The sequence below is a fragment of the Pseudophryne corroboree genome, chromosome 2 (assembly GCF_028390025.1).
Source record: "Pseudophryne corroboree isolate aPseCor3 chromosome 2, aPseCor3.hap2, whole genome shotgun sequence".
NCBI classification, from domain to species: domain Eukaryota; kingdom Metazoa; phylum Chordata; class Amphibia; order Anura; family Myobatrachidae; genus Pseudophryne; species Pseudophryne corroboree.
In genome coordinates, this window is record NC_086445.1 from 281949569 (window position 1) to 281965718 (window position 16150).

The following is a 16150-nucleotide window of genomic DNA, read 5'->3' on the forward strand; positions in this document are numbered from 1 at the left end:
CGTGTGTACTTAGCTTTAGACTAACTTTGGTAAAGGTGCCTACACATCTTAGAACATACACAGCAATTGTCTCCAAAATTACTATTGTCTCATATCCATGTGAAATACAGTTTTCAGGGTTTCATTGAGCTGCTGAGTGTGCAAGCTTATTACACAGCTTTCTGTTGCATTTCATTTTGCTATGAGACTTGTAACTACAGCATTATATTGCAATAGCTGGCCACGCACACTGGCTGACAGCTCAAGGTTATATTAACAATTATTATTGTGCAAAACTTGGGATGAGATTTTTCTTAACACAAATCTACAGTCAAATCTCAATGACCAAGAGAAACAACTTCACAGGTATCCAAGTGTTGCATAGCACATTCTTTTCCTTAGTGGAGAGGTATAAACCCCTTTAGCAATCTCTTGGTGGCCTTGGAAAAGAAGAAAGTCATAACATAAAAAAAATAATAATAATAATAATAATAATAATTTTTTGTTATCAACCTTTAGCAGCAGATGCGGAGATGGTACATTATAGGAGCCCTAAACCTAAAATTCAAGTTTCCTTATATAAGGGCTACTAATGATATTCACAAACATTTTAAGAGCTTATCCTAAGTGAATGTATTTGAGACACTTGATTTAAAGGGAGTGTGTTTGTTTCCTCTGCACAGCAGGCTTCCTGTTAAGGACACAATAATCTTTTTCTATTTGGTCAAAGTAGCAGAGATCAGCAATTTGTATTCAGCACAGATTAAAATGTAAATATAATAAATATATAATTCATTAAAGTATGGCAACCTTTCAAAAAGTATTTGTATATATTAGTAACATTCATAAAAGGCAACTTGAAATTTAGGCTTTAAGTGACAAAACAAGAATACAATCAAAGTAGCAGTCTACATATCCTGTTACAAATTGGTTTTCCTTGACAAAAAGTCTAACAAATTAAATTGTTAAAAAATAAAAATGTAAGTGAATGCGTGACAAACTACTCGATGCAATCAAATCTAGATAACCAAATTGATTAAAAATCCAGCTGACCCAGTAGGAAATGCATCAGATTCAACTGAAACTATCCAACATTATTCAAACTGCAGATCACAAGTTCTGGAAATGGAAAGAGATATCTGTGTTGTCAGCGTCACAGCTTGTGTCTCCTCAATACAATGTGACAAGCTGAGATTATTGGTTAGATGACTACAATGAATGACACAAAGAATGAAACACACACACACACACACACACACACACACAGCTACGAGGCTGTTACATGAATCTGGCACCAGACTGATCAGTGAAGCAGAGCATCAATGGACTAAGTCAGTGGTTCTCAACCTCGGTCCTCAAGTACCCCCAACAGTTTTCCAGGTCACCTAGCAGTTGAACAGGTGTATTCATTCCTCACTGACACATTATAAAAGACCCACAGGTGGCGCAAATTATTTCACTTGCAATCCTGTGAGGAAACCTGGAAATCATGAACTGTTGGGGGAACTTGAGGACAGAGGTAGAGAACCACTGCACTAAGTGGTTCTCAGCTGGCGGCTCAGTAGCGCACGCAGGGGGGGTTTCTGAGTACCTGGAAACCCCCCTGATGAGCCAAATGTGTTTTTACTGAGAAGGAGACAGCATTGTCTCCATCTCAGCAAAAGCCGCGATCACGACCGCGAGAGCTTCTGCAGCACAGAGCTACAGTACCGTAGCTCTCTCTGCATAGTGAAATAGTGAAAGTCCGGGGATGGGAGGGGGGTTGGGGAGGGGGGGGGGGAGCTGCTGGAAGCTCAGGTACAGCAGCTCCCTCCCTCCTGACAGAACACACAGTCCCCGGAACTCCTGAATCCCTAAAAGGGTTCCCTGGTCCTGTTGTCATCCCACCAGACATACAGAACATAAGAGGCTGCACTCAAAGGCTTGCAATCAAGTGAAAAACGTGTATCCAAATAGACTGATTGCAAGCCTCTGAGTGCTACCTCTTATGTTGTGGATGTCTATATTATATATATACATTTATAATTATGTGAGGGCACAGTGACGTCAGCAGCTTCCCCATATAGCAGGTGGCGGCTGGAATGCGGCCAGAAAATCCAGGGGGATGCTGCCCGTGTCCGGCTATATATATGTGCAATAGGGATGTAAAACAAGCGCTTAACACCTTATACGTTTACAATAAGTGAATTAATATGACATAATTTGTGCATAAATATTCCTTTCGACTCCCATCAGCACTCCCAAGTGTAGGGGCTGCAGCATAGACTTTCTTATTGACTCATATTTCAATGAGTCATGGGTAGAAATGTTCAATAGGGATAAAGTCTCTGCGCCTTCAGTGCTCTGGTGTGGAATATTCCTTAAATGTGCAGCTAATATTATATATGCGTACCAGAAATATGCTCAAAATAAGCCCGTAGTGGTATCTTTAAATGGTCGTCTTCCCTTTTCCTTTTACTCCTTGTACAGACACCCTCAGCGAGGGGTTTAGGTATAGTCACGTAGGCAGAGAGGGAAGATAAGTGTCAGCAAAAATGCTCTTAATGTTCTAAAGTGACTAGTGACTTATTCGTGCATATGTTGCAAAAATAATTTTTATATAAAGTGCTTTGTGCCAATAGTGTCTAAAAAAAACACTATATTGAAATTGTGATTTCTAATATAATAATCAAAATCACACCCATGTGATGAATTTAATAAAAAGGAAGGTAAATAACTCACTCCTTTTAAGAATGCTTCTCCCTTAGGGTACTCCTTAGCAATATATAGTACCTTTAAAAAAGTTTTTTTCCGTCAAGGAAAAAAACAGAAAGAAAAGGGAGCTAACAGTGTGATAGTTTATCACAATTTTAATCACACAAAAAAAAACATACAGGTGGAATCGTACAATTTAGAAAGTTATAACAAGCTTATCTGTTGTACATGCCGTTGGAGAGGTAGTGGAAGCTGGCCCAACGCGTTTCGTCCCTTGTATCAGCTTAAATCGGACTTCCTCAGGGGTTATAGAGAATCACCCTGCATTCCCATGCCCTTTTATACCCTAACTCCGCGTTTGGAGCATACTTCCGGTCACTCGCGACCGGAAGTGGCCTGTGCGCATGCTCCCGATTGCCGTGATCTCACGGCTCATCCTGCGAGAGCGCTAGGGAACTACGTGTCCCACAGTGCTTTGCGCTCGAACAGGAAGTGCCGCTTGTCTATTAGCAGAGGGCGGCGCATGACCGGAAGTGGTCATACACCTATAAACACCGCATCCTCGCGGTGTTAAAGTTGGATCAAACCAGGGCTACATTGCCCATAATGCACTTCACTTTCGGTATCATTATGTACTGGGGATGGCAACAAGATTGTTATATATGCAATTCATGTTATGCATTTTTGTAATATTATGAATAACTATGACCATGGCAATCGTATTTCTAACAGTATAAGGACAAATAGGGAATGCACAGCGAACTTTGAGTACAAACCAATTAATACATTATAATTTCATTAAGACATAACACAAAACCTAAAATTCCTTAAAAATATAAATAATCCATAAGAAATATTTTCTTATTGGATAAAATATATATATATAAAATATATATTAAAATAGACAAAATTATCGGACCATTTAAAATGTGTAGTATATAAAAGATATACATAATGTTGGTAATAAAATTATTGGACCATTTAGATAAAGACTTATAATATGAGATGTATAATATGCCAAAAGAGATATAAAAAAATTTATATAAAATTTTTAAACTTTTTAAACCATATAAACGTACACTAGTATATCCGTACACTAAAAACCAGAAGCGCCAGTACTATACTTGTGTCACAGTGCACAATTCCTGACATTTCATAGTTCGTAATCCAAACCAAGTGTTACCGCCTAATTTGGGTATATAAGCTAGTATTTTTCCCTTATCTTATAGAAAAGGTGCTAGTTCATAATACTCGTTGAGACCTACAGGGGTCAGGGTATTAAGTTGATAAATCCAATACATCTCTCGTTTGGCTAATTTATTGTCACGATCTCCTCCTCTGTCACCCAGGACAACGTGTTCTATAGCTTTGAAGCTAACGTCTTCTGGATTCGCATTGTGGTATTTGTTAAAGTGTCTTGGCACTGAGTGGTCCATCTTGTTTTTGATGGCCCTAATGTGTTCCTGTATTCTCAGTCGTAAAGGTCTCTTTGTTTTTCCTATATATTTGAAGCCACAGGTACATTCTAAGACATATACCACATACGTACTGGAGCAGTTCATCATATCTTTAATTTTGTAAGACTTTGACAAATCCACATTACTGAATTGTTTACCATCCTTGTGTATGTATTTGCAGATACAGCAGTGATTACACTTATAAAAGCCAGTAGTTTTCATCCAATTGTCTGTACTCTCGGTGCGAATTGGTTTCAGCATACTCGGAGCCAGTATTTCCTTTAAGTTCCTTGCTTTCATAAAGATTAATCTTGGATGTATAGGAAGTACAGGGTTCAGTACCGCATCTGTCCGTAAAATGTTCCAGTGTCTATTAATGGCTTTTTTGAGAACTCCTCCAGTATTGTATGTGGTGACAAAGTTGTAGTTTTGATTAACCAGGTCTTCCTTGTTCTTGTAGGTAAGTAGATCTTCCCGTTTTACCTCACAAGTTTTTTCTTTCGCAGTTTCAATCACAAATGATGGGTAGCCCGTCTTCAAATCTATTGGCGTACGTTGCCATTTGCTGTTGGAAATCTTCCTCCTTCTTACAATTCTTTTTTAGCCTACAAAATTGAGAATAAGGAATATTTGTTTTCCATTTTTTCTGATGGCCGCTCTTAAAATGAAGATAGCTATTCTTATCCACTTCTTTTATGTAATTTCGTGAGTACAGTTCCTTCTTCCGCAGATAGTACCAAATCCAAATATTCAATTTCTTTGTTATGTATTTTAAAAGTAAAAGATAAATTAAGATCGTTGACATGTTGCAATGTAATCCATAAACTCCATCAGGAGGGATTCCTCCCCCTTCCAGATAATTATGATATCGTCTATGTATCTTCGATACAAGACTATATTCTCCTTGAACCTGTTGTTGTTGTATATGTAACTTTTTTCCCAGCAGCCCATATGCAGATTCGCGAAGCTGGGCGCGAAGACTGTCCCCATTGCGGTCCCGCAGATCTGGAGATAAAAATCGCTTAAAAATTTGAAATAATTATGTGTTAATATAAAAAGAATAAGATCACAGATAAAATTCTTATGTTCCTCTTTTAATTCGGGGTCTTGTGATAAGAATTCTCTACAGGAGGCTATGCCTTGATGATGTATTATGGATGTGTAAAGTGATTGGACATCGATAGTCACCCAAAGGTAGTAGTTTTGCCACTCAAAATTTTCCAGGCATTGGAGGATCGCTGTGGTGTCTTTCACATAGGAATCAAGTTTCACAACATACTTATGTAGAAAGATTTCCACATACTCAGACACATTTGCGGTAACCGAATCTATTCCCGCTACTATGGGGCGGCCAGGTGGGTTAGTAAGACTTTTGTGAATCTTAGGAAGACAATAACATATTGGAATGGTAGGATTGGTATTCAGCATGAACTGATACTCATCTTTATTAATGATGTCACTTCTTAGTCCTTCCAATAATATAGTTCTTAGCTCCGACAGAAATTCCCCCTTGGGGTCTTTAGTTAGTCTCCTATATGATTTTTCATCCTTTAGCAGTCTTAGCACCTCGTTCTCATAGTCCACACGGTTCATTATAACCAAGCCTCCCCCTTTATCTGCTGGCTTTAATACTATGGTGTTATCCTCTTTGAGAATTTTTAGGGCATTTTTCTCAAAGTTACTCAGGTTGTCCTTGATTTTGAGGGGCACATTTTCCTTGCATGTGTCTTGTTTGACTAATTCATAAAAGGCATCTATCTGGCTGCTTCTAGATTCTTGGGGATAGTACTTAGAGTTCCTCTTAAGGCCCGATTTATTTAAACTTGTCTCATAATAGGTTGCTGCATCTGTGTCCTTCTTTAAAAAATGCCTTTGTAGTGTAAGCTTCCGAACAAACTTATTTAAATCTATAAAAAGTTGGAAGCTATTAGGTTTGTTGCTGGGTGCAAACGAAAATCCTTTAGTCAGGAGGGATTTTTCAGAATCTGTGAGAATTCTATCTGAAATAACCTACGAGTTAGGGTATAAAAGGGCATGGGAATGCAGGGTGATTCTCTATAACCCCTGAGGAAGTCCCATTTAAGCTGATACAAGGGACGAAACGCGTTGGGCCAGCATCCACTACCTCTCCAACGGCATGTACAACAGATAAGCTTGTTATAACTTTCTAAATTGTACGATTCCACCAGTATGTTTTTTTTGTGTGATTAAAATTGTGAAAAACTATATCACACTATTAGCTCCCTTTTCTTTCTGTTTTTTTCCTTGACGGAAAAAAACTTTCTTAAAGGTACTATATATTGCTAAGGAGTACCCTAAGGGAGAAGCATTCTTAAAAGGAGTGTTATTTACCTTCCTTTTTTTTAAATTCATCACATGGGTGTGATTCTGCTTATATTAGAAATCACAATTTCAATATAGTGGTTTTTTTATACACTATAGGCACAAAGCACTTTATATAAAAATTATTTTTGCAACATATGCACGAATAAGTCACTAGTCACTTTAGAACATTAAGAGCATTTTTGCTGACACTTATCTTCCCTCTCTGCCTACGTGACTATACCTAAACCCCTCGCTGAGGGTGTCTGTACAAGGAGTAAAAGGACAAGGGAAGACGACCATTTAAAGATACCACTACGGGCTTATTTTGAGCATATTTCTGGTACGCATATATATTAGCTGCACATTTAAGGAATATTCCACACCAGAGTACTGAAGGCGCAGAGACTTTATCCCTATTGAACATATATATATATACACACACATATATACATACACACCCACGGAAACCCCCCTGAATAAATCCTGCGTTTGCCCCTGAGGCTCCAACAAAGGGGAGTCATTAGTACAGTATATCAGGTGTAGACACCTTCTACAGAGTATATTCTATGTAATATCACACAATTGGCAATCTATTCAAAGTACTAATTTAATTGGTATTGCACCGCAACTGAAAATTCAGTAACTAGTGGAGTAGAGAGTTACTGTATGCTAGAGCTACTGACATTACTGTTTTAATGTTCCACCACTTTGACGGGCTGATAACTAGTGTGTGTGTGTGTGTATATATTATATATCTATCTATCTCAGCAGGGACACTTCGTATTCATTTACAAGATATGATGAAAGGGTGCATTACTTTAGTGTCAGTGGCATACGTATTAGTTTGTTAAATACAGAAAACAGCATCCAAGATCGCCAGAGGTACGGAATGTTGGCCGATCTCTGACGTTTTTTTTTTTTTTAAAGGGACAAACACTTGCAAGGCAAAACCATGCATTGTAAGGGATTGCCTCTTTAAAAAAAACATCCGAGATCGACCGGTATCCCGCACCTCCGGCGATCTCGGACTTCATTACATCCTGCTGCATGTGTGACGTTGCCACCCACTGTACAAAGTAATCTGCAGAAGGGAAAATGAAAGTTAAAATAAATGCACGATTTCTTCGAATAAATACCAGCTAATTCAAATTTTGTGAGGCAAAATTAATTTATAGCAAAATGTAATAAAGCAAAATGCTCACATAGCAATACTGAAAATTAACATCCAAGAAAACAAAACAGTTTCATAAAATTGTATATATGTTTATACAGTGCTGAAACATAATATACAAATATGCAGCTCAACTGCATAACAGTGATATATTTCAAACAGATACAGTATTAAAGTAGTGCACTGGTAAACCCTTACGTATAGGCTTTGTGTAATCAGTTACCCCACAAAAACATAATATGCTTTTCCTTTTTCTGGTTAACATATAAATATTGCACATCAAAGATTTTCCTGCTTTCCAGAAATCGGACATATTTTAATATGCAAATTCATACATTTTTCAGGGGACAATATGTAGAAAACACAATTTGATTGCAAACATATGCAGTGTTTCTCAGACAATATGCAGAAGGGTTTTTTTTTTTTTTAAATTATATATATTTCAAATAAGCAAAATGTATGAAAATGGAGCAAGAGAAAGGAATTATTGGCTGCCAGGATTTCCAAACGAAAACACTTCTTTTAGGACTGTTAATACCTGGGGTGGGACAACACAATATCAGGAATTTATACACTGTACTGTAAATACTGTGACATTGCTTTGGTTACTAGGCAAGCATCAGGCACCAAATGACTTTCAGGTGTCCTAATGTGCATCCACAATACATAAAGTATTGCATTTTGCAATATTACCCATACTTACTAATGTTTTTTAATCCATATCCATTGATAAAATAATAGATAATACAAAGGATTACTAATTTGAATAGGTTGGTTTCCTGTCACATATATGCTCCCAGTGCCTCTATCATAGCATTTACTTAAGTGCACCTGTCGCCCACACATAATGGATGCAGCCATTTTGTGGACTAGAACAACAGTCTTAAGAATGCAGCTAAATAACTCCATAGTTACTGATGACATCACTAATACATTTACAGCAGCACATCAATTAGTGATTTAATAAGCTGCAGTCCATACTGAAACCCCCCCCAGAAACCGTCTGCATCAATTCAGTGTAATGCTGAACACACACTGTGCGATCCTGCCACTCAGCCAAGAGATCAGTTTGTTATACACACAGGGAATGCACCAGGGCCCGATAGTGCACGTGGAAGATGGTACAACACACCAGAATGATAATGACTCTAATCTAGCCGCATCTACAAACATATCTGATGCACCTTTCACATTATTATCTTTTCCGCAGACACAAGATATCAGGCAATTGTTAGGTGAGCCTTGTTTGCATGACAGGTGCACTTGCAGTTGTCACAAACAGTTCTGTGATCTGGTAACTTCCAAACACCATCTACGTTAAAATCACAAACCTCTGTGAAGGAGTACGCAGTTGTGTGTACACACTAGACAATGTAGACAATTTGTTGTTCCAATACAGCAAATTGTCCAGATATCCTTCTAGTGTGCACCCTCCTATACTGTACAATTATCTGCCAGATAATCTGTGGTTGGATTGAAAACCTGGTAATAGATGAGAGCAACTGACAATCGACCATTTGCTCCCAAACACTGGAAAATGGACAAAAGCTGTCCGTGATTTAACCAATTTGTATAAACGACAGGTTTTGTCCATTCTCCAGTGTTTTGGAGCAAATGATCGATTGTCAATTGCTCTCATCTATTAATTGCTCTCAATTGCTCTCATTTCAACTACAGATTATCTGCCAGATCATTGTATAGTGTATGTCCAGTTTAAGTCAGAACCGGTACAAATGCAGTTTGAAGGGTGAGGGTATCAGTAAAAGTATAGAGTATTGAGGTGTTAAAAAGATTGTCAAGTATTTTGTATAAGGGAGCAATATATAACTGCACCTAAGTGGAACTGAATAATGATTACACATTATACAAGTCAAACTTTGACTATGTATGTAAATTGTCAAACTAGAATGATATACAGGTTGAGTATCCCTTATCCAAAATGCTTGGGACCAGAGGTATTTTGGATATCGGATTTTTCCGTATTTTGGAATAATTGCATACCATAATGAGTGATCATGGCGATGGGACCTAAATCTAAGCACAGAATGCATTTATGTTTCATATACAACTTATTATACACACAGCCTGAAGGTAATTTTAGCCAATATTTTTTATAACTTTGTGCATTAAACACAGTGTGTACATTCACACAATTCATTTATGTTTCATATACACCTTATACACACAGCCTAAAGGTAATTTAATACAATATTTTTTAAAACTTTGTGTATTAAACAAAGTTTGTGTACATTGAGCCATCAAAAAACAAAGGTTTCAATATCTCAGTCTCACTCAAAAAAGTCCGTATTTCGGAATATTCCATATTTCGGAATATTTGGATATGGGATACTCAACCTGTATTGATAAAAAACAAAAAAAGAAGTACATGGATTTTAGGCAATAGCCTAAAGAAACCAGTGCAGGCAGAATCCATACAGAGCACACAATGGACGGCCGTAGCACCAGTGACGTGGCCTTGCCGAGGGACGGGTATATGCTACCATACAGCTGCTAGCTATAAGACTGGCGTCCTATTCTATTGCTACTCTGAGGTTTGTGACTCTAGGATAAAGTTCCCCAATATCTGAAATGTATATCTAAAATGAGATAAGGCATTGGAAAAACCAATAATCCCCATGGAATTCCAAGATAAATTAATTTTGTGAGGTACCCATTCTTGCAAAATGTCATTTTTGATAAGCTATTTTTCTCCATATTAATTACTAAACAATATTGACTAGCTATAATAAATATGTTGAACATACATAATTTCTGGAGATACATGGCACATAGGCTACATGTTCACATCCACAAATCCCCTGCCACTGAACACAATCATGCAAAAATATACAACAACAAATAGAAAAGTGCCTTGAACCAACAGACACGTCAGTAGTAATAAATTAAACCTTATTAAAATATAAAAGTTGTTCAAGTTTCTTTTTTTTCTTTTTCGTATCAGAAACGTCATGCACCTGAAACACAATTTCAACAGGCACTCCATGCATTTTAGATTGCATTCACTTCATACAAAGTGTTTTTCAGTCATACTCCTTGGCCAGTGAACGAGTGGTACCTAAGGCAGTGAGAACCAAGACTACCTATTCAGGCTTGGCTCAACTGTATTTTGGCCTTTCCTGTTATGTGGAAGTCTGTGCCTCATGCAAGCTAGCTAGGTAACTTTTTGCCATAAAAGGATATGTTGTCACACTAACTACAGTAGATGACACTTTTCTTATTGTGCCATCTCAACCAGAGGTCATATCTGCTTAACCAGCGCAGTCTTTTCTGAACAGGTAAACTATATGTTTCAAGTTGTGCAGATCCAATGTTTCCATAACAGTTTTGCTACTTTTGGCACCAAACTTCATCCCAAATACCAAACTTACAATAACTCAGACTTTACTCCTCCTCCAACTGTATATAAAACGGCCTACTCATTCATACAGTAAACTAAAACAGCACAGTGCCACCACTAAACAACTGTGCCCACTGTCCAAGTCTCGCTCCGTGCAGAGACGCCACCAGAACCTTCATGCCTCAGATAAAGATGTATTTCTGCCGAGTTCCTTAATTCCCTGTAGAATTCGCTTCATATGACCCACTTTCATTATCCCCAGATCCTGCAAGGAAAATAGAAGAATTGACTGTTTAAAGGCCAAGTCTGTAAAAATACATTTCTAATAGCTTTATATGATTAACATGTAGTAAATAAATATAGATACATCAGACTGTTCAATAAGTACAAACGAAGCATTTTGTAGATAATTGGCAACGTTAAGCTTTCCCAGAGATTGTGTCAGCAATTACATGCATTAGTAAACACGGAGAACGTTCTCTTAAATATGTATCCTGTCTCAGGAGTCACAGCAGGATATTTACGGCATAACAAATTATCCGGTATTCCTATAATAAATACAAAGCTATACTGGCAATATACCAACTCGATCATACTTTATGTTTTCACATGTTGCTTTCTTTGGGCGGTATACTATTAGCCGCAGTAAATTACCGCTGCTAAAAGTCTCGCTGGGGACTATCCTATTAGCCCTGATAAGCCAACGTGAGCGGTGGCTTATCGGGGATTTTGTTTCACCTGCCTCAGAATCCCCAGAAACTGCCCCATTTTCAAGCAAAAACAGCGGTTTCTCACAAAAACACACAGGTTTCACTGAACCAGTGTGTTTTGGGGGGAAATGGCTGTTTTGTTTTACGGGTTAACTAATTGGATGGCCTGTAAAAATAAATAAATAAAATGGGTGAAACATCTGGAAAAACTGTGAGAAACTGTTGTTTTTGCACCCGATGTTTTACCGCGTCTAAATAGGATACCGCCCTTTATTTGTATTTCTTCCACCCCTTTCCCTTTCCATGTGTGTACACTGAGCGGCATGTGCATGTCTGTAGCGGAGCATGAGGAGAGGAAATGGCACTAAATGAAGAAAACTGCTCTATTTAAAGACATTAGCATGACAAACTGAGTCCATGGATAAGAGTCACAGTGACAGAACAATGTAAGCTGAACATTTAGATGATGGGAATAAAAAGGTCACTGTATAATGGAGGCATTATTACAGTATAGATAAAAGATACGATTATGCCAATAAGATACAAGCATAGAAACCTTTATTGCCGATGACAAAGCAACGGAAAAACAGAAATTTACATTCAATAATCAGAAAGAAGATAAGATAAAGCTTTTACTACTTTGTAAAGAGACATGGGGAATTTTCAGCACTCTCCCCAGACTGTACAATCGCAGTTTGCTACAAGGGTACAGGTGAAAGGCATACAGATGGTTAAGTTCGAAACGCAGAATTTGACAGCAGATAAGAACCACTTGGCCCATCTATTCTTCTCATATACATGCTCAAACTGGGGTTATTTTTTTTGTTGCTAGCCAATTGACCTACCAGTATATTTTTGGATTGTGGGAGGAAACCGAAGTACCCCGGGGAAACCCACGCAAGCACGGGGAGAATATACAAACTCCACAAAGTTAGTGCCGTGGTGAAAATCTAACCCATGACCTATGTGTTGTGAGGCAGTAATGTTAACTATTACACCATTCTTACTGTTCCTATTGCTTACTTAACTGAATTTATTTCCCCCAAAAAACGCTCAGAAATAGTTTTTGTTTTTTAGGAGTGAAATAGTTGAAGAACATGTATTTAGCCTTATCCAAAATGATTTTAGTTATAAAATAGAAAAACTTTTTTTTTTTTTTTTTTATATATATTTGCAAAACATTTTTTTTTCTGGGTGGAGTGGGGGTCCTGCCATGCTGACCGATCCACGTAGATCCTTAAGGCACGGACTACGTCCAACGAAGGCAAAGGGACCGTAAATTCCCTCTGAGAGCAGCGGCAGAGGGAAGTTTCTCTTCCCTGCAGCTGCAAACACTGTGTATTTGACTGGCTGCATCCTGTGCAACCAGGTCAGATAAAGCACTTGCTGGTGTGGTCGCATCTAATGTGACCATGCCAGGCAAGTGGCTAAATATATTCATTTTAGTAAGAACTTACCGTTGATAACGGTATTTCTCCTAAGTCCACAGGATCCACAGAATATCATTGGGATATGATGACGCGACAGCGGATTTGCAACAATCGGTCAAAGCTTTTGGCCTCCCAGCATGCAACTGGCTTGTCCAATATCCCCGCCTCCTGGCTCCGGCAAATCAGTTATTTTTCCTAAGCTCAAGGCAGGAGCATCTTAGAGAGCCCTAATCAGGCGAGAAGAACACATATGCACACCCTTCCGCACAAGAAAAAAAAAAAAGAGGTTAGTGAGTGAAAGGATCCTCAAATCAGGTACGTTAGGGAGGGATCCATGTGGACTTAGGAGAAATACCATTATCAACGGTAAGTTCTTACCATAACGTATATTTCTCTGGCAGGGTCCACAGGTTATCCACAGGATTTAGTGGTGGGGACGGTCCTGAATGGACAGGAGAATCCTTTTCGCCCGAATTCAGTGTCCTGAGAGGCGAAGGTATCAAAGGCATAATGTCTAATGAATGTGTTAATGGAAGACCATGTGGCTGCCTTACATATCTGTTCTGCAGAAGCACCACATTGTGCTGCCCATGTACGTACCTACCTTAAGAGTAGAGTGAGCAGAGACATTAGCCAGAACAGGGAGATCAGCTTGAGAGCATGCTTCCGAAATCTTTATCTGAAGCCACTGCACCAGTGTCTGCTTATCAGCAGGCCATACTCTCTTGTGAAATCCGTAGAGGAAAAAAAAAAAAGAGAGTGCCTGTGTTTCTGATGGCAGTGGTACGATCCACGTAGATCCTTAAGGCATGGGCTACGTCCAACGACGCATCTCCCGCAGAAAGGTCCGTCCCCCTGGAAGGCCGGGACTACAATTTCTTTGTTAAGGTGGAATTTAGACACCACCTTAGGAAGATACCCAGATTTTGGTTCTAAGAACCGCTCTATCTGGATAAAAAAATCAGAAATGGAGGGCGACATAACAATGCCCATAAATCTGAAACTCTTCTAACTGAAGCAAGTCAGTAAAAAGAGAACTATAGCTGACAACCATTTGAGATCCACTCATTTTAGTGGTTCAAATGGGGCAACTTGAAGGGCCTTTCGGAATAAACTTAAGTCCCAAGGCACTGTAGGAGTAACAAAAGGGAGGTTGAATGTGCAACATTCCCTGGAAAAAAGTGCACACATCCTGCAGGTTAGCAATTTTCTTTTGGAACCATACAGTCAATGCTGACACTTGTACTCTCAAGGAAGCCACCCATAAACCTTTATGCCTTCCTGATTGAAGGAATGCTAAGACTCTGGAAACTCTGAAAACCAAGGGTCAAATTTTTGATCATTGCACCATCGAATATAAGCTTGCCATATGTGGTGATAAATACAAGCTAAGAAAAGTTTCCTTGCTCTAAGCATAGTTTGAATTACCTATTGTGAGAATCCTCTTGCCTTCAGAATGGAAGTCTCAAGAGCCACTCCGTCAAAGACAGTCGATCCAAGTGTTTGTGATAACCAGGACCCTGAAACCGTAGATCTGGACGTTGAAGGAGTAGGAATGGAGCATCCATTGAAATCCTCTGCAGATCTGTGTACCAATGTCTTCTGGACCAAGCCGGAGCTATTAGTATCACGGCACCCTTACCTTGTCTTACCTTTCACATCACCCTGAATTACAGGGCGATTGGTTGAAACACATAAGCCAGACGAAAGTCCCATTTTATTGACAGGTCATCCACAAAGTTCGCTCTGGGATCCTTTGTTCTTGTCCCGTATGCAGAAACTTTGTTGTTCTGACGGGACGCCATGAGATCCATCTCCGGTAACCTCCAATATCTACCAGAGCATGTAAAACCTTGGGGTGAAAAGCCCATTTGTTTGCATGAATGGTGTGTCGACTGAGAAAATCTGCTTCCCAGTTTAGGACTCCCGGAATGAATACTGAGAACAAGGCTGGATAATGAAGTACTGCCTACCTTAACGTGTGACTTACTGTACCTTCTTCATTGTGTTTTGGCTGCGACTTCCTCCCTGATGGTTGAGGTAAGCTATTGCCATTGCAATGTCCAAGCGGATTCGAATTGGTTTCTTCAGAAGGATATTCTTTGCCTAAATAAATGCCATATATATGGTCCAAAGTTCCAATATATTTATTGGCAGGCAACTTTCTTCCTTGGTCCACTGCCCCTGGAAACAACTCCTTCCTGACACTGCTCCCCAGCCCTGCAGGCTGGCATCCATTGTCAGAGTTTCCCAATCTGATAACCACCTAATCTCCAGAGGAAGACCATAATCTGTGCTTTTATTGTCTGATGAAAACCTTTCCACTTGGAAAGGATCAGACGTTGCAGATGTATCGAGTAGAACTGAGTATACTTCATCATGTTGAATGTCTACACCATCAACCCAATCACACAAATTACTGTGTAAGTGGATACCGTTTGACTGTGTAACAACTCCTGAATCCTTAAGTGAATTTTGGATATTTTGTTCAGAGGTAAATTACTCTCTGAACACCCAATTCCAACACAGTCCCCAAGTGAGTCATCAGTTTTGACGGAACCAGAGACGACTTTGCCCAATTTATGAGCGAACCGTATCTCTGTAACAAGCTGCAGATGACACTAAACAATTCCTGAGACTGTGGCAGGATTAATAAGTCGTTGAGGTATGGATTTTCTACTATCCTTATCACTTGTTAACGGAGATAAGATGCCATCACCACCATCATTTTGGTGAATACTCTGGGAGCTGTGGTCTGTCCAAATGGTAGGCCTAAAAATGAAAATGTTGCTGGAGGATAGCAAACCTGAAATAGTGCTGATGGGACAGTGATATAGGAACATGTAGATAAGGATCCTGGATATCCAGGGATACCATAAAATCCTCCTGCTCCATGGCCAAAATAACGGAACGTACAAGTCTCCATATGAAACCCGAGGCATCCAAAACTAAAAACAGGTTGGAATAAAAACATTGTCCTCGTTGTGCAAGAGGAACTGGAATTATCACTCCTAACTGAAGCAACT

General features: G+C 39.0%; 1 protein-coding gene across 7 annotated transcripts in view; it reads right to left on the bottom strand.

Annotated features, from left to right (window-relative positions):
* Positions 1-7697: 7697 nt before the first annotated feature.
* The window catches only part of DGKH (diacylglycerol kinase eta), a 642901-nt gene continuing 634448 nt past the window's right edge, over positions 7698-16150 (bottom strand). For all 7 annotated transcript variants that reach the window (XM_063952870.1, XM_063952869.1, XM_063952867.1 and 4 more), the window contains one exon: positions 7698-11249. In XM_063952870.1, coding sequence (XP_063808940.1) covers positions 11160-11249 — 90 coding nt within the window. In that variant the 3' untranslated portion in view covers positions 7698-11159. The remainder of the gene's footprint in view (positions 11250-16150) is intronic.